General features: G+C 42.1%; 1 protein-coding gene across 4 annotated transcripts in view; it reads left to right on the top strand.

Annotated features, from left to right (window-relative positions):
• Positions 1-14,741, top strand: part of A2ML1 (alpha-2-macroglobulin like 1) — a 50,487-nt gene extending 35,746 nt beyond the window's left edge. For all 4 annotated transcript variants that reach the window (XM_012175472.4, XM_004006891.4, XM_012175471.3 and 1 more), the window contains exons 27-36: positions 778-852; positions 2,687-2,849; positions 4,734-4,948; positions 6,202-6,417; positions 6,813-6,940; positions 7,122-7,212; positions 7,718-7,786; positions 12,939-13,041; positions 14,038-14,079; positions 14,603-14,741. In XM_012175472.4, coding sequence (XP_012030862.2) covers positions 778-852; positions 2,687-2,849; positions 4,734-4,948; positions 6,202-6,417; positions 6,813-6,940; positions 7,122-7,212; positions 7,718-7,786; positions 12,939-13,041; positions 14,038-14,078 — 1,101 coding nt within the window. In that variant the 3' untranslated portion in view covers position 14,079; positions 14,603-14,741. The remainder of the gene's footprint in view (positions 1-777; positions 853-2,686; positions 2,850-4,733; positions 4,949-6,201; positions 6,418-6,812; positions 6,941-7,121; positions 7,213-7,717; positions 7,787-12,938; positions 13,042-14,037; positions 14,080-14,602) is intronic.
• Positions 14,742-16,744: the final 2,003 nt, after the last annotated feature.

Genomic DNA, 16,744 nt, shown 5'->3' with positions numbered 1-16,744 from the left:
CTTCTCTTGGGTTTCCTAAATACCACTCAGAGCTGAAGACCTCATGTTACTTCTTGAAGGTTACTTGAAGGTCACTGTTGGAGGTTGGGGGTCACTGATGTCCCTCCAGTCCTCCTCCCCGCCCCCACCCACTGTTTGTCCTGGAGTCTTGAAGTCCAGTCAGCCTCTGGAAAGGAGCACTTTTTTATTTTCTTAATTCAAAAATTGAGGAGTGGAATGGGGTGGGAGGTGGAACAGAGGTTCAAGAGGGAGGGAACATATGTATACCTATGACTGATTCATGTTGATGTAAGGCAGAAACTAACACAATATTGTTAAGCAATTATCCTTCAGGTAAAAAATAATACTAAATAAATAATTTTGTTTTAATTGGAAGATAATTGCTTTACAGTGTCGTGGTAGTTTTTGCTGTACAACAGTGGGATTAGGTACATGAGTATATATGTCCCCCTCCCTCTTGAGCCTTTCTTCTACCTCCCTCCCACGCTCCTACCTCCATCTCACCCCTTTAGGTTATCACAGAGCACTGAGCTAACTCCCTGTGCTATCCAGCAGCTTCCCACTAGCTATGTATTTCACACAAACCAGTGTATTATATGTCAATGCTACTCTGTCAATTCATCCCACCCTTCCCCACCCCTGTGTCCACATGTCTGTTCCCTGCATCTGCTAATTCATCTGTTTAGAGGGGACACCTTTTTGTAGTTTGTAGTTTGCACACAGTTCTTGCACGTGCTGGCTGCGGCCTTGACTTCCTGTCTCCCTGTCTCCCTCCAGGGTGGAGTTGATGATGAGGTCTCCTTGACTGCCTACATCACGGCTGCATTGTTGGAGATGGGCAAGACCACAGATGTGAGTTTCTCTAGCTCCTCTGCTTGATACTCTCTGGATCATGCCTATTTCTAGAGAAACTTACCTAGTTTTGTCCCTCTCCAGCCAGTAAAGGACAGAAATGGTAGGGACCTAACAGAAGCAGAAGATATTAAGAAGAGGTGGTAAGAATACACAGAACTGTACAAAAAGATCTTCATGACCCAGATAATCACGATGCTGTGATGACTCACCTAGAGCCAGACATCCTGGAATGTGAAGTCAAGTGGGCCTTAGGGAGCATCACTACGAACAAAGCTAGTGGAGGTGATGGCATTCCAGTTGAGCTATTTCAAATCCTGAAAGATGATGCTGTGAAAGTGCTGCACTCAATATGCCAACAAATTTGGAAAACTCAGCAGTGGGCACAGGACTGGAAAAGGTCAGTTTTCATTCCAATCCCAAAGAAAGGTAATGCCAAAGAACGCTCAGACTACCACACCATTGCACTCATCTCACACAATAGTAAAGTGATGCTTAAAATTCTCCAAGCCAGCCTTCAGCAATACGTGAAATGTGAACTTCCAGATGTTTAAGCTGGTTTTAGAAAAGGCAGAGGAACCAGAGGTCAAATTGCCAACATCCACTGGATCATGGAAAAAGCAAGAGAGTTCCAGAAAAACATCTATTTCTGCTTTATTGACCATGCCAAAGCCTTTGACTGTGTGGATCGCAATAAACTGTGGACAATTCTGAAAGAGATGGGAATACCAGACCACCTGACCTGCCTCTTGAGAAACCTGTATACAGGTCAGGAAGCAACAGTTAGAACTGGACATGGAACAACAGACTGGTTCCAAATAGGAAAAGGAGTACGTCAAGGCTGTATGTTGTCATCCTGCTTATTTAACTTCTATGCAGAGTACATCATGAGAAACACTGGGCTAGAGGAAGCACAAGCTGGAATCAAGTTTGCTGGGAGAAGTATCAGTAACCTCAGATACGCAGATGACACAACCCTTATGGCAGAAAGTGAAGAAGAACTAAACAGCCTCTTGATGAAAGTGAAAGAGGAGCGTGAAAATGTTGGCTTAAAACTCAACATTCAGAAAACGAAGATCATGGCATCCGGTCCCATCACTTCATGGGAAATAGATGGGGAAACAGTGGAAACAGTGTCAGACTTTATTTTCCTGGGCTCCAAAATCACTACAGATGGTGATTGCAGCCATGAAATCAAAAGATGCTTACTCCTTGGAAGGAAAGTTATGACCAACCTAGACAGCTTATTGAAAAGCAGAGACATTACTTTGTCAGCAAAGGTCCGTCTAGTCAAGGCTATGGTTTTTCCAGTGGTCATGTATGGATGTGAGAGTTGGACTATAAAGAATGCTGAGTGCCGAAGAATTGATGCTTTTGAACTGTGGTGTTGGAGAAGACTCTTGAGAGTCTCTTGGACTGCAAGGAGATCCAACCAGTCCATCCTAAAGGAGATCAGTCCTGGGTGTTCATTGGAAGGACTGATGTTGAAGCTGAAACTCCAATACTGTGGCCACCTGATGCGGACAGCTGACTCATTTGAAAAGATCCTGATGCTAGGAACGATTGAGAGCAGGAGGAGAAGGGGACAACAGAGGATGAGATGGTTGGATGGCATCACCAACTCAATGGACATGGATTTGGATGGACTCCAGGAGTTGGTGATGTACAGAGGGGCCTGGCGTGCTGTGGTTTATGGGGTCGCAAAGAGTCAGACATGACTGAGTGACTGAACTGAGAACTGAGAGTCTTTTAAACTCAAAAGAGGATATTCCTTATCACCTCCACTTTTTAAAGGAATGCCTTCTAAATTCAGTTCTTCATCTTTACTTTTCAGGATCCAATGGTGAGTCAGGGGCTGCAGTGTCTCAAGAGTTCCGTTTCCTCTACCACCAACCTGTACACACAGGCCCTCCTTGCTTATACATTCTCTCTGGCTGGGGACACAGACATCAGAAACATTCTTCTTGGAAAGCTAGATCAACAGGCTATTGTCTCAGGTATGTTGGTCCTGTTAGCTTTTGCTTTTTTTTTTTTTGCCACACTGCATGGTATGCAGAACTTCCCAGACCAGGGATCAAACCCCCTTGGATGCCAGGGAAGTCCTTTTTATTTTTTGTCATGACATATGGCTTGCAGGATCTTAGTTCCTTGACCAGGGATTGAACCCAGGTCTACAACAGTGAAAGCTCTGGGTCCCAACCACTGGACTCCCAGGGAAGTCCCAGTTTTTTTGAAATTGTGAAAAGATGTGAAAAATTTCCCTAGTCTCCATAGTCCCACATATGTTCAGTTCTAGGATTCATTTTAGTAAAAGTTAAGTCATGAAATCACTACTAAGAGTTTTGTGGGAAAACCCCTGAAAGTCCTCAATAAGCATGTTATATTTTTAACATGAAGAGAAAATAGATGGTAGAAGCTGGTCAGAAAATGTACTGGCATTGGAGAATCCCCAGTTTAACAGTTCTTTGGTGTAAAGCCACTGAGGTTGATGGGGTAAGATGAACTTAGAGATTTCTGGAGGTCCTTCTCAAACTTTGGATATATTTAAGAATAATTTGCAATATTCTGAGAATTCCCTATTGGTCCAGTGGCTAAGACTCCACACTTTTACTACTCTAAGATCCCTAAGATCCCGCAAGTCCTGTGGCATGGCCAAAAATAATTAGATATTCTAACAGATCTTGTAAATAAAATATTAATGCATTTTATTTACCTAGCTCTTTATTTAAAATTATACTGCCAGGCAGAAATTTAATCTCAGCTTTCATTTATACAAATGTCATTGCTGAACTGCCCTCTCATCAGGGCCCTGGGTAGGTTTTTGGCCTGTGTATAAGCAACTCCAGTCCTGGAATGGGGATCTCAGACCGTGGGAGGAGTTATATCCGCTCAGGCATATATCAACTTAATGTGACTGTCTCTTCCTCATTAGCTTGCTTTGTAGGCTCACATGTTTTCTTTTGTTCTTCCGCTTAGATTGCCTCCTTTGGGCTATGTATTTATTATCTCTGAACTTATATATTTATATTAAAATGTTATTTTTTGGCTGTGTCAGGTCTTAGTTGCTGTATGCAGGATTTTTCATTGAGGTTCACGGACTCTCTAGTTGCAATGTGGGCTTAGTTCCTCTGTGGCATATGGGACCTTAGTTCCCTGAGCAGGGATCAAACCTTTGTCCCCTGCAATGCAAGGCATATTCATAACAACTGGACCACCAGGAAAGTCCCTAAACTTATATTTAATAAGACTTCTAGCTTCCACTCCTCATTTCTACTTGCTGTTCTTTATCTTCAGTTTACCATTGTGGCTGTCATAGAGATGGGATTTGACCTCATCATCTACTTGCTTGCTCTCATTAGCATTTCTTCTGTGGTTTCTCAGTGTTTTTATGCATATTCTCCCATATGTTATCATTGCTGGAGGCATTTACTGATGCTCCCAGCTTTACCCAAGGGAATTATGTGTGGGTGTACACACATTCACACACAGACACAAATTGTTGCATATACATTATGGCCAGTAAGTCAGAAGGTTTGAGAAATATTTTTTTCTGACTGGTGATTCATTTTTGGTTATTACTTTCTCTGATTTGAGGCTTCCCAGGTAGTTCAGGGGTGAAGAATCCACCTGCCAATGAAGGAGACACGGGTTCGATCCCTGGTTGGGGAAGATCCCCTCGAAAAGGAAATGGCAACCCATTACAGTATTCTTGCCTGGAGAATTCCATGGACAGAGGAGCCTGGTGGGCTACAGCCCATGGGGTCACACAGAGTCAGACATGACTGAAGCAACTTGGCACACTTGGTGCACACACATTTACAAAGTGAAAATGGGAGTCATTTCCTTCCAAGACTTTGCTAATCATGCGTTTTTCTCCTCAGGAGAATCCATTCACTGGAGCCAGAAACCTGCTCCGACTTCAGATGCCAGCCCTTGGTCTCAGCCTGAGGCTGTCGATGTGGAACTCACAGCCTATGTATTATTGACCTTGCTTAGCAAAGACGACCTGACTCAAAAGGAGCTAGTCAAGGCCACCAGCATAGTGGCTTGGTTGAGCAAGCAGCAAAATGCATATGGGGGTTTCTCTTCCACTCAGGTAAATAGCTTGGTCCTCTGCCCTTTATCAGGTAGGATTGGATCCCACATGGAGAGAGAGGAAAAACAATAACCCTTGCCCTCTAGGTCTGGGGACTAATCATTGTACAGCAAGGGGGAAAATCATGTTTGAAAAAGACATAGAAGAATTCATAAAATTAAGTCACATGGGCACACAAATAGTACTATACGTATTTAAGTCTTACTTTGTAGAGTATGGAACATCACAAGATCCATGTTGTACATGTAAAGAGGACATGTTTAATTATGGCTAAATTTACATAGTCACAAATTGGAAAGCCAGTTATGGGGTCTGTAAGCATAAAGGCATGACTTTATGGGCATACCTCCTTCTTCTATTTCAGGTACTGGAAATCTGGTAAGACATAGTCTTTAAAAAGTTTACCATCTAGAAGGAAAGCTAGGAAAAGTTGTATATACTACAAAGTAGGATCTGCCTGATTCCCAGATGATGAAAAGATTGTCACATGCCATAATGGTTAAGGGACGCAGGTGGCTCAGACGGTAAAGAATCTGCCTGCAGTGCAGGAGACCTGGGCTCAATCTCTGGGTTGTGAAGATCCCCTGAAGAAGGGAATGGCAACCCACTCCAGTATTCTTGCCTGGAGAATCTCATGGACAGAGGAGCCTAGCGGGCTTGAGTCCATGGGGTGGCAAAGAGTCAGACATGACTGAATGACTAACACACACACACACACACACACACACACACACACACACACACACAATGGCTAAGAAAGCTTGTCCTTCAAGGATGGATTTTCCAAGGATCCTGTGATACCCTGTGTCACAGAAGATCTTCATGCAATTTAATAACTTGGAAGAACATGCGATTTTTAGGGCTATCAAGCTACTGCTGTTCCCCCCCACCCCCCCAAATAAGGAGACTGCAAAACCGATATTAAACAATGATCCACTCACTCCTAATAATAACCTGTTCTGAAGCTAGGCTTCATTGCTGAGTATGAATATATGAAATTAAGCCTAACAACCTATGATGTCTGATAATAACTTAATGGTGATTTTCTATGCAGGTAAGATGTGATTTCTATGAGCTCTATGAGATTTCTAAAGCTCTATGAGCTTTCCTAGCATGGCTGAATGTGGATCTTAGAGTCTGAGAGGAGGTATCATTCAAACTAGCAAGCACTAATCAGGTGTCTAGGCTTGAGGGTTGTTGGAAGTTACTTCCAGTGGCTCACAAAACAGTAAGTACGTGCCTATTGTTGTCAGGACACCGTGGTGGCACTCCAAGCTCTTGCCAAGTATGCCGCCACTGCCTACGTGCAGTCAAAGGAAGTCAACGTGGCAGTGAAATCCGCTCAGAATTTCCAGCACACCTTCAATGTTCAAGCTGCCAACCGTCTGGTGTTTCAGCAGAAGATGTTGCCCCATATCCCTGGGGTGTACACCTTGGAGGCCTCAGGCGAGGGCTGTGTTTATGCGCAGGTAAGCAGAGCTCTGGGCTTCCCAGGTGGCTCAGTGGTAAACGATCCACCTGAAATGCAAGAGACATGGGTTCAATCCCTGGGTTGGGAAGATCCCTAGAAGAAGGGAGTGGCAACCCACTTCAGTATTCTTGCCTGGAACATCCCATGGACAGGGAAGCCTGGCGGGCGATAGTCCCTGGGGCCACAGAGTCAGGCACAACTGAGAGACTAAACAACAACAAAGCCAAGCTCCAGCAGGACTAGTGTGAGTTGGAGAGGAGAGTCTGAGAGTATCTCGACCTCCAGCAGAACCTTCTCTATCTTACTTGTAAGGAAAGTCATTCAAACCATACAATCTTTAAAAATTCTCCCCAACCCTGATTTCTCCAACTGTTTTTTGTTTCCTCCACCTAGATAGTGCTGAGATATAATATCCTCCGTCCGATAAGTGTGAAGGCCTTTAGTCTTAGTGTGAAAACAAGGAACACTCAGTGTAAGCAACATACTTCACTTGGATCCTTGGTGCTAACGATCCAAACCAGGTGAGGAGAGCAGAGAGGGTTTGGGGGGCATCTAGGATGGGGTGGCTGAGCTGGAGTGTGTGTGTATGTGTGTGTGTGTGTATGTGTGTGTGTGTGTGTGTGTGTGTGTGTATTGTGAATACACAGGGTGCTGAGAGGGAAGACAATGGGCTGACACAGGTTTGCTCCTTTCTGCCCTCAGTTATGTGGGGAGTCGCAGCTCTTCCAATATGGCTATTGTGGAGGTCAAAATGCTTTCTGGATTCAGTCCTGTGGAGGGCACCAATCAGTTAGTAAGTTGCTTCTGTTTTCTAGTTTTGAAGGGGGACTAATGATCATAGCATTTAATCATCATTAAAAAGCTGTTGAGTTGGGCATGATGGTTTATACATGCAACTAACTCATGATTATAGTTTCTAAATGGGCTACAAAGATGCATTGAGTATATGAGATTGAGGGCAGGTGGAGAAGAGGGCAACAGAGGATGAGATGGTTGGATGGCATCGTCAACTCGATGGACAAGAGTTTGAGAAAGCTCCTGGAGATGGTGAAGGAGAGGGAAGCCTGGCATGCTGCAGTCCATGGGATTGCAAAGAGTCATACATGACTGAGTGCCTGAACATAAACAGTGTGATATGGAGCCAGTTACTGTCTTGGTTCCTTTTTCTTATGTTTTTCCACGTTAAGAAAACATATATTGCTTTTGTAACCATGGCAGAGCTTTGCAAGATGACCCTAGAGGATAAGAAAGGCTCTGGCTCTCAGTCTCTCTCTTTTTTCCCATCCTTTCTTATTCAGCTTCTCCAGCAACCACTGGTGAAGAAGGTTGAATCTGAAATTGACACACTCAACATCTACTTGGAAGAGGTATGGGGTCAGGAACTGAACCAAAGTGCTTAATTGCTATGTGTCTTTTCAGCTTCCCTTCCAATGTACATACACTAGTGTCACACACATGAGGCTGAGCAACCTGAGAGGGTAAGTGTTCACAACCACTTGTAAGCCCTGTATAGTTTCTTTTGGAACAACTCTGGTGAGTGAACAACTCTGGGGCTTCCCTTGTGGGTCAGATGGTAAAGAATCTGCCTGCAATGCAGGAGAACTGAGTTTGATCCCTGGATTGGGAAGATCCCTTGAAGAAGGGAATGGCAACCTACTCCAGTATTCCTGCCTGGAGAATTCCATGGACAGAGGAGCCTGGCAGGCTATAGTTCATGGGATCACAAAGAGCTGAACATGACTGAGAGACTAACATACACACGCACTGCTTAGCGTATCAGGAACAACCCTGAAATCATCATTCTGTAGTTTAAATGATGCTTCCATACACACCTTCCCTGAGTCTCACATACCACCCCTCCTTCTACGTAAGGAGACTGAGGCTGAAGTGACCGAGTAGGTGTGCTTCTCAACTCAACCTTTTTGTCAGGAGTCAAGGTGGGAGTTGAACCTGGGGACACTAATTTCCACAACACCATTCCTAAGACTGCAGTGGCCAGATGGCCTGGGTACCGAGCCAGGTTTGTCAGTCAGCTTCTAACTCGAGACATCAAGTCCGATGGTCTAAAAGCCAATCATGATTACATCTGTGACCATTTCCTTTTTTCTGTATCTTCTCCCCTTTTCTCTTTACCAGTATCATCAGAGGGCACTCTTATTCATGTTTGACAAAAGTTACTTTTGGCTTTATATCTTTTCTCTGTTGTTCTTTGTTATTTGATTATTTGGTTTTGGTGCTCTGTTTAATTAATTTCTTCCTTTTAAAAAATTATTATTATTTGGGGCCCAAGGCTTGAGGGATCTTAGCTCCTGGACTAGAGATTGAACCCGGGTCCATGTAGTGAAAGCGCTGAGTTGTAACCACCAGACTACCAGGGAACTCCTTTTTTGTTTTGGGCTGAAGACAGGAGAAAAGGATATTTTCTGTCATTCTTTTTCTAACTTCTTAAATTGAATGCTAAATTTGTTTATTTTTAATCTCTCACTTTCTGATTAATTTAAACTATAAGTTTCCCTCTAAGTATATTCATTGTCCAATGATTTTTGACATTCATTGTTTTCCTTAACTACTTACTTTATATTTTAATTTTTTGAAAATTCATGGGATATTTAAAGCTACTTTTTTGTTACTAATTTCTAATTTTATTCCACTATGGTCTGAGATCATGATAGTGAGCTTCTAAAATGCACTGAGTTTTCTTTTGTGACCTAATATGTGGTCTGTTTTTGGAAATGTTCATTGTGTGCTACAAAAGAATATCCAGGTCCTTTCTCTTGGGTCGGGAATATCCTCTGGAGAAGGAAATGGCAACCCACTCCAGTACTCTTGCTTGGAAAATTCCATGGATGGAGGAGCCTGGTAGGCTGCAGTCCATGGGGTCGCAAAGAGTCGGACACAACAGAGTGACATCACTTTCTCTTTTTCTTTCTCTTCTCTTGCGTACGGATTTGATCTAGATCTAAAAGTCCAAAATGATTATTTCTGTTGTTCATGCCTTTGTTATCCCTGCTTATTTTTTCTGCTCCATCTATCAGTTTTTGGAAATTTGTCAAAATTTGCAATTACAGTGGTTGATTGGTCCTTTATCCATTTAGCTATGCTATTCTGTCAGTCATTTCTTGATATTTTTTTTGATTATATAATTAGGGTTGTATGTTTTATGAACATATTTTTTTCAGTTTCCTTTTCATTAGTATATACTGTCCTTCATTTACATTATATATATCTTTGCCTTAGATTTCTACACACGTGCACTCTTTTTTCTTTGCCTTAGATTCTATCTGATCAGATATTAAGTCTGCTATCCCAGCTTTCTTTTGGTGTATATTAGTCATTTGCTTCAAATCTTTATGATAACTAAATGATTGATGAGAACAGTGGTACCAAAGATGTTTTTTCAGGACCCCTCTATACTCTTTTTTTTTTTTCATTAAAAAATTTTTTTTAAATTTTACTTTACAATACTGTATTGGTTTTGCCATACATTGACATGACTCTGCCACGGGTGTACACGTGTTCCCAATCCTGATCCCCCCTCCCACCTCTGTCCCCATATCGTCTCTCTGGGTCATCCCAGTGCACCAGTCCCAAGTATCCTGTATCCTATATCGAACCTAGACTGGCGATTTGTTTCTTACATGATAGTATACATGTTTCAATGCCATTCTCCCAAATCATCCCACCCTCTCCCTCTCCCACAGAGTCCAAAAGTCTGTTCTATACATCTGTGTCTCTTTTGCTGTCTTGCATACAGGGTTATCATTACCATCTTTCTAAATTCCATATATATGTGTTAGTACACTGTATTGGTGTTTTTCTTTTGGCTTACTTCACTCTGTATAATTGGCTCCAGTTTTGTCCACCTCATTAGAACGGATTCAAATTATTCTTTTTAATGGCTGAGTAATACTCCATTGTGTATATGTACCACAGCTTTCTTATCCATTCATCTGCTGATGGACATCTAGGTTGTTTCCATGTCCTGGCTATTATAAACAGTGCTGCAATGAACATTGGGGTTCATGTGTCTCTTTCAATTCTGGTTTCCTCGGTGTGTATGCCCAGCAGTGGGATTGCTGGGTCATAAGGCAGTTCTATTTCCAGCTTTTTAAGGAATCGCCACACTGTTCTGCACAGTGGCTGTACTAGTTTGCATTCCCACCAACAGTATAAGAGGGTTCTCTTTTCTCCACACCCTCTCCAGCATTCATTGCTTGTAGACTTTTGGATCGCAGCCATTCTGACTGGTGTGAAATGGTATCTCATTGTGGTCTTGATTTGCATTTCTCTGATAATGAGTCCTCTATAAGCTTAAATGATCTCAAAGAGCTGATGATAGCGTGGGTTACATCTATTTATCTTATTAGAAGAGATAACGTCTTATCTTATTAGACATTTATCTTATTAGAAACTAAAAATGAGAAAAACATTAAAATATTTATTAAGCTATTTAAAAACAATAGTAATAAGCTCACAACATTTTAATATAACATTTCATGAAAAATGTATTTCCCAAAACAACAAAAAAATTAGTGAGACTAGCAGATTGTTTTACATTTTTGCTTTAATATCTAGCTTAATCAGAGAGAGTGAAATTCTCCAGTCTGCTTTGGCATTCAATCTGTCGAAATATCACACATCAAGTAGTCCCCTTCCACTAGTACAGTGAAAGAGGATGAGAATGAAAAAAGTAAATAATGTCTTAGTATTATTCCCAAAATAATTCTGCTCTCACAAATTGCCAGATAGTCTTGGGCATTCCTGAGAATTCCCAGACGATGTTTTTAGAAGCTCTGTACCCACTCCAAGAGAAGGCAATGGCAACCCACTCCAATACTCTTGCCTGGAAGATTCCATGGACGGAGGAGCCTTTTAGGCTACAGTCCATGGGGTCGCACAGAGTCAGACACAACTGAGCGACTTCACTTTCACTTTTCACTTTCGTGCATTGGAGGAGGAAATGGCAACCCACTCCAGTATTCTTGCTTGGAGAATCCCAGGGACAGAGGAGCCTGGTGGGCTGCCGTCTCTGGGGTCGCACAGAGTCGGACATGACTGAAGCGAGTTAGCAGCAGCAGCAATACCCACTCCAGTATTCTTGCCTGGAGAATCCCATGGACAGAGGAGTCTGGCAGGCTACAGTCCATGAGGTCTTGAAGAGTCAGACAGAACTGAATGACTAAATACAGAGAACATACGTAAAAAATCTCTTTCAAAATTTCTTCCACTTCAGTATTTATAACTTCACGTCTAAATTTATAACATAAATCTTATTTTTTCTATTAGATTAATTTATACAATTGTCTTGAACTCTTCATTCATTCATTTATTCAACAAACAGTTTTTGAGCAATCAACATATACCAGATACTCTTCAACATGATAGAGATGTTGCAATTAAAGTCATAGAAATGACTCCTGTCCTCATGGAGCTGATATTCTAATGGAGAGACAAACAATATGAAAATTAAAAAATACATATGTATGCACAAACATACATATTTAGGAATAGTTTTAGTAGTCATCAGTGCTATGTAGGAGTGTGGTGGGGCTAAGCCAGGATGTGACTTTTATTTTATTTTATGTATTTGCCTGCACTGGGTCTTAGTTGTGGCACTCAGGATCTTTGAACTTCATCGTGGCATGCAGGATCTTTAGTTTCGGCATGTGAACTCTTAGTTGAGGCATGTGGGATCTACTTCAACTTCCCTGAGCAGGGATCGAACCCAGGCCCCCTGCATTGGGAGCTCAGAGTCTTAGCCACTGGACCATCAGAGAAGTCCAGTGTGACTGTTTGTTTTAAAGTCAGGTGGTCAGGAAAGGCCTCTGTGAGGAGATATCATTGGATCAGAGAGCTGAATGAAGAGAGAAAACCAATTGTGTGTATAAAGCTGTTGAAGGATAATGGAAGCTTCTGTTCCTTTGGCCACTGCACTTAATTTAGTAGAGGAGCTGTAGCTTAGACCAGACCAAGAGTGGACCCATTTTACAGAAGGACCAGGAAACTGTAAGATGCTGAGAAGAAAGAGCCAGAAAGACAGCAAGAGGCAATTTTGGGAGTGGCAAGAAGCAGAGGTAGAAGGGTTTCAGGAAATCTATGTGAAGACAGCAAGAGTCTTTTTTTTTTTTCCATTTTAAAATTTATTTTAATTGGAGGCTAACTACTTTACAATACTGTGGTGGTTTTTGCCATATATTCACATGAATCAGCCATGGGTGTACATGTGTTCCCCATCCTGAACCCCCCTCCCACCTCCCTCCCCATCCCATCCCTCAGGGTCATCCCAGTGCACCAGCCATGAGCACTCTGTCTCATGCATTGAACCTGGACTGGCGATCTATTTCACATATGATAATATACATGTTTCAATGCTATTCTCTCAAATCATCCCACCCTCGCCTTCTCCCACAGAGTTTAAAAGTCTGTTCTTTACATCTGTGTCTTTTTCAGCAAGAGTTTTTCAATCGCAGAGATGTTATTTTCACTTTTGTATTAATGGGATGTTTGTCTGTCTTACAGCTCGGGAAGGAAACTCAGACCTATACCTTCACCATCAGCCAAAGTGTGTTGGTCACTAACCTCAAACCAGCAACCATCAAAGTCTATGATTACTACCTGCCAGGTGAGGCCCGAGATTTACCTGCATCTCCTGACATATTTCTGCCTCCTTCTTCACGATCTCTCTCTTAATTTTCCAAATTCTCTTTCCCAAGCCAAGTGCATATCATTATCTGATTTCCTAACACACTTTGATTCAGTTATATGCCATTTTTAAAAAGTCTTCTGAACTAGACATATTTTATACAATGTGGTCCATAGACCAAAAGAACAATATTCTCTAAGGACAAACCATTCTTAATATGTTTGCTTAGATGAATAATTTACTGCAAGCATGCAAATATTAGTCATTGAAAACTTGCTGTATTCTGAATACGCTCATGAAATGAAGTCGAAGTGAAGTCACTCAGTCGTGTCCGACTCTTTGCGACCCCATGGACTGTAGCCTATCAGGCTTCTCCGTCCATGGGATTTTCCAGGCAAGAGTGCTGGAGTGGATTGCCATTTCCTTCTCCAGGGGATCTTCCCAACCCAGGAATCGAACAAGGGTCTCCCGCATTGCAGGCAGACGCTTTACCGTCTGAGCCACCAGGGAAGCCCGAATGCTCATAACCTATAGAAATCTTTTGGAAAGGGTTAAAGCGGTAACTTTTGTTCTAAATGGATTTTTTTAAACAGTAGCTTTTAAAATTTGTTTATCTTAATTATTTTATTTTTGGTTCTACTGGGTCTTCATTACTGTGTGTGGGCTTTTTCTAGGTACGGCGAGCAGGGGCTACTCTTTGTTGTGGTGTGTGGGCTTCGCATTTCGATGACTTCTCTTCTTGTGGAGCTTGGGTTGTAGAGCGCGGGCTCAGTAGTTGTGGCCTACCGGCTTAGCTGCTCTTTGGCATGTGGGATCTTCCTGGACCAGGGAGTGAACCTGTGTCTCCTGCATTGGCAGGCAGATTCTTCTTATGCACTGTACCACCAGGGAGTCCTAAACCGATAACTTTCATGTAGTTTCTCTCTGAATGTATGAGGTCTGCAATATACTGATATATGTTATTTAATTTTACAGATGAACAGGCAACAATTCAGTATTCTGATTCCTGTGAATGAGGTAAGCCCAAAAGAGAGAAGGGTGGGCTTTGGGGGTTGGGTGGTAAGATTTAAAAGATAAGGAGTCCCTCTGAGTTACTAGTATTATCTTTTGGAAGCTTCTATTTGATGAAAATGAACTTTCCTTTTTTGTCCTGAATTCTTTTATTTAAAAAAATTGAGGTATAGTTGTACACCATGTCCTGAACTCCTGGAAAAAAGAGTAATCATCTCTATCATTCACACCAGAAAAAGTTAATAGTGGTAGTTGTGTGAAGGGGTTCTATGTGATTTTTAAAACCACTGGTTTTATTTTTCTTAGCTGAAAAATCTTCTAATTATTAATTATATATCTTTTTAGATAAAAATACTAAAGCTAAAGTAAAGATGACCTGATTCTACTTCCCTGAGATAACACTCTTGCTAATAATCCCATCCCGTGTTTTGTGAGATTCTTTTTTTTTTCCTAGACAGAAAAAAGCTCCTCTATAACTGTGAAGACTTTCCGAGTATCATGATATCTTCTGTCTTTGTTTTTCCCCCAGGAGAGAAGTTGGAAAGAGACTAAAGAAATCCTCCATGATGTCGTGGAACAGCATTCTGCTGTCTCTGAAAGCAGAACTCATTCAGTCAAACAATTTGATTTCTCTTGTTAAAAAATAAAATGTAACCAAGTTAAACTGATGATTGAATTGACTCTGTGAGGTGATTAATGAATTGGGCAGCACTCCATCTAGCAACCAGAAAGATGCTCCAAGGCATTATTGTTGTTCAGTCGCTAAGTCCTGTCTGATTCTTTGCGACCCCATGGACTACAGCACCCCAGGCTCCTCTGTCCTCCGATATCTCCCAGAGTGTGCTCAGATTCATGTCCATTGAGTCGGTGATGCTGTCTAATCATCTCATCCTCTGCTGCCCCCTTCTTCTCTTGCCCTCAGTCTTTCCCAGCATCAGGGTTTTTTCCCTGTGAGTCAGCTCTTTGCTTCAGGTGGCCAAAGTATTGGAGCCTCAGGTTCAGCCTTAGTCCTTCCAATGAATATTCAGAGCTGTACAAAAGGAAATTAGCAAAAGAAAAGAAAGGATTATTTTTAGGCCAGGACATCTTCTTTTAGGTGGGGTTGGAGGGGAGAGAATGACAAGGGTTTTACCACATAGATTGCCTCTTCTTCCTCTGGGGAATGGAGAGGGCCCACATGGCAGATGATCTCTTTGGTGGTGAGCAGAAAACTCTGGATTAGTTGATTAAGATTACATTCCGGGGGAAGGTCAAGACTGCCAGTAGGTCAGGTATTAGATTTAGATTTGGTGTCAGGGGCTTTAGCACAAGTGACACCATTTTGGGCCTGTGGTTATTCTCTTTAACAGTCTGGTTGACTAGTGAGTGGGTAATGGATGTGCAGATCTGAACCTCAGCTACTTTCTATGGCTTCACAGGTGCAGAGGTGCCAGAATAAAGTGCTGGGGAAGATGGCCTACGAATCCCCACACACAGGAGGAATTGTACAGGAAAGCTCCTTGGGGTGGGATCATTGGTTTAACTATTGTGTTGAGCCATCTGGGACTCTCCAGAAAGGAGATGATGGTAGAAGTGTTCCAGGGAACACAAAAATGTCTTCCTGGAGTTTAAATCTAAGGGAAGATGTGATTTAGGTATTTGGGAATAGGACTAAAAAGATTCTATTTTCTTCTCTTTAAAAAGAAAATTTGTGCACTTGACTGCATATTTCCATGGATACCAAAGGTTCTGTTTAAATCTGATGATTATTCTTTAACAAAAACTCACATTATAGTTTCTTCTTTAAAACTTTTGACCCAGACTTCGCCAAGAATCGAGTTAAGTATTCAGAGAGCAATCCAAAGAGAATCGTAATTAAGGGATTGCATTCAGCCAGTTGTCACTGCAGGGCAAACAGTGATCAATAACAAGAAAAGTGGCTGCCAGAGTTCCCCTACTTAGTGGCTTTGCTTTTGTTCAGCCTTTTCCCATTTGGGTTACCTGTCACAGGGTAATCTTCCTTGGGGAAATGTTTTTGTTTTGGAAACAAGTTTGGAGGCAATGGGAATAGCAGAGGAAGATAGAAGACATTTAAACAGAGAAGATTCTCAAGGTAATTACACCCTTTTACCCTGGATGTCCACACTCTGATCTTGCTCCTCTAGGTCAGAAACTCTGACCAAAGAATCAGGGAAAAGTCCATGATGTAGAGATATTTCCCTAAACCCAAAGCCATGCTTGCATAAGCTGTTTGTCCCTTTTCTCCACCACCCTAGACTTTGCCCTGCTCCTCCTAGGAGTTCCCAAAGTGAGAGAAGATGGAGAACGTATCCCAGAAGGCCATCTCTAATCCTGCCTTACCCTTTGGTATCGTGGGAAGAGAACAGAGAACCCTAAAGAGGGCAGTCATGGGACTTCCCTGGTGGTCCAGTGGGTAACACTCTGCGCTCCCAGTGTAGGAGGCCCAGGTTCAATTGCTGGTCAGGGAACTAGATCCCACATGTAACAACTAAAGATTAAAGATCCTAAGTGCTGCAACAAAGACTGGCACAGCCATATAAATATAAATAAATAAATATTAAAAAAAATAAAAAGGAAATAGTGAATTCTCCTACTCAGTGAAAGTTCTAGCCCCCTACTTTTACATCTGTAGTTCCTGCCAAAACTTCTCCTTTTTTGCAATGGACAGATG

This window comes from Ovis aries, chromosome 3 (genome assembly GCF_016772045.2).
Source record: "Ovis aries strain OAR_USU_Benz2616 breed Rambouillet chromosome 3, ARS-UI_Ramb_v3.0, whole genome shotgun sequence".
NCBI lineage: Eukaryota > Metazoa > Chordata > Mammalia > Artiodactyla > Bovidae > Ovis > Ovis aries.
This window is presented reverse-complemented; position numbering and strand designations above follow the sequence as displayed.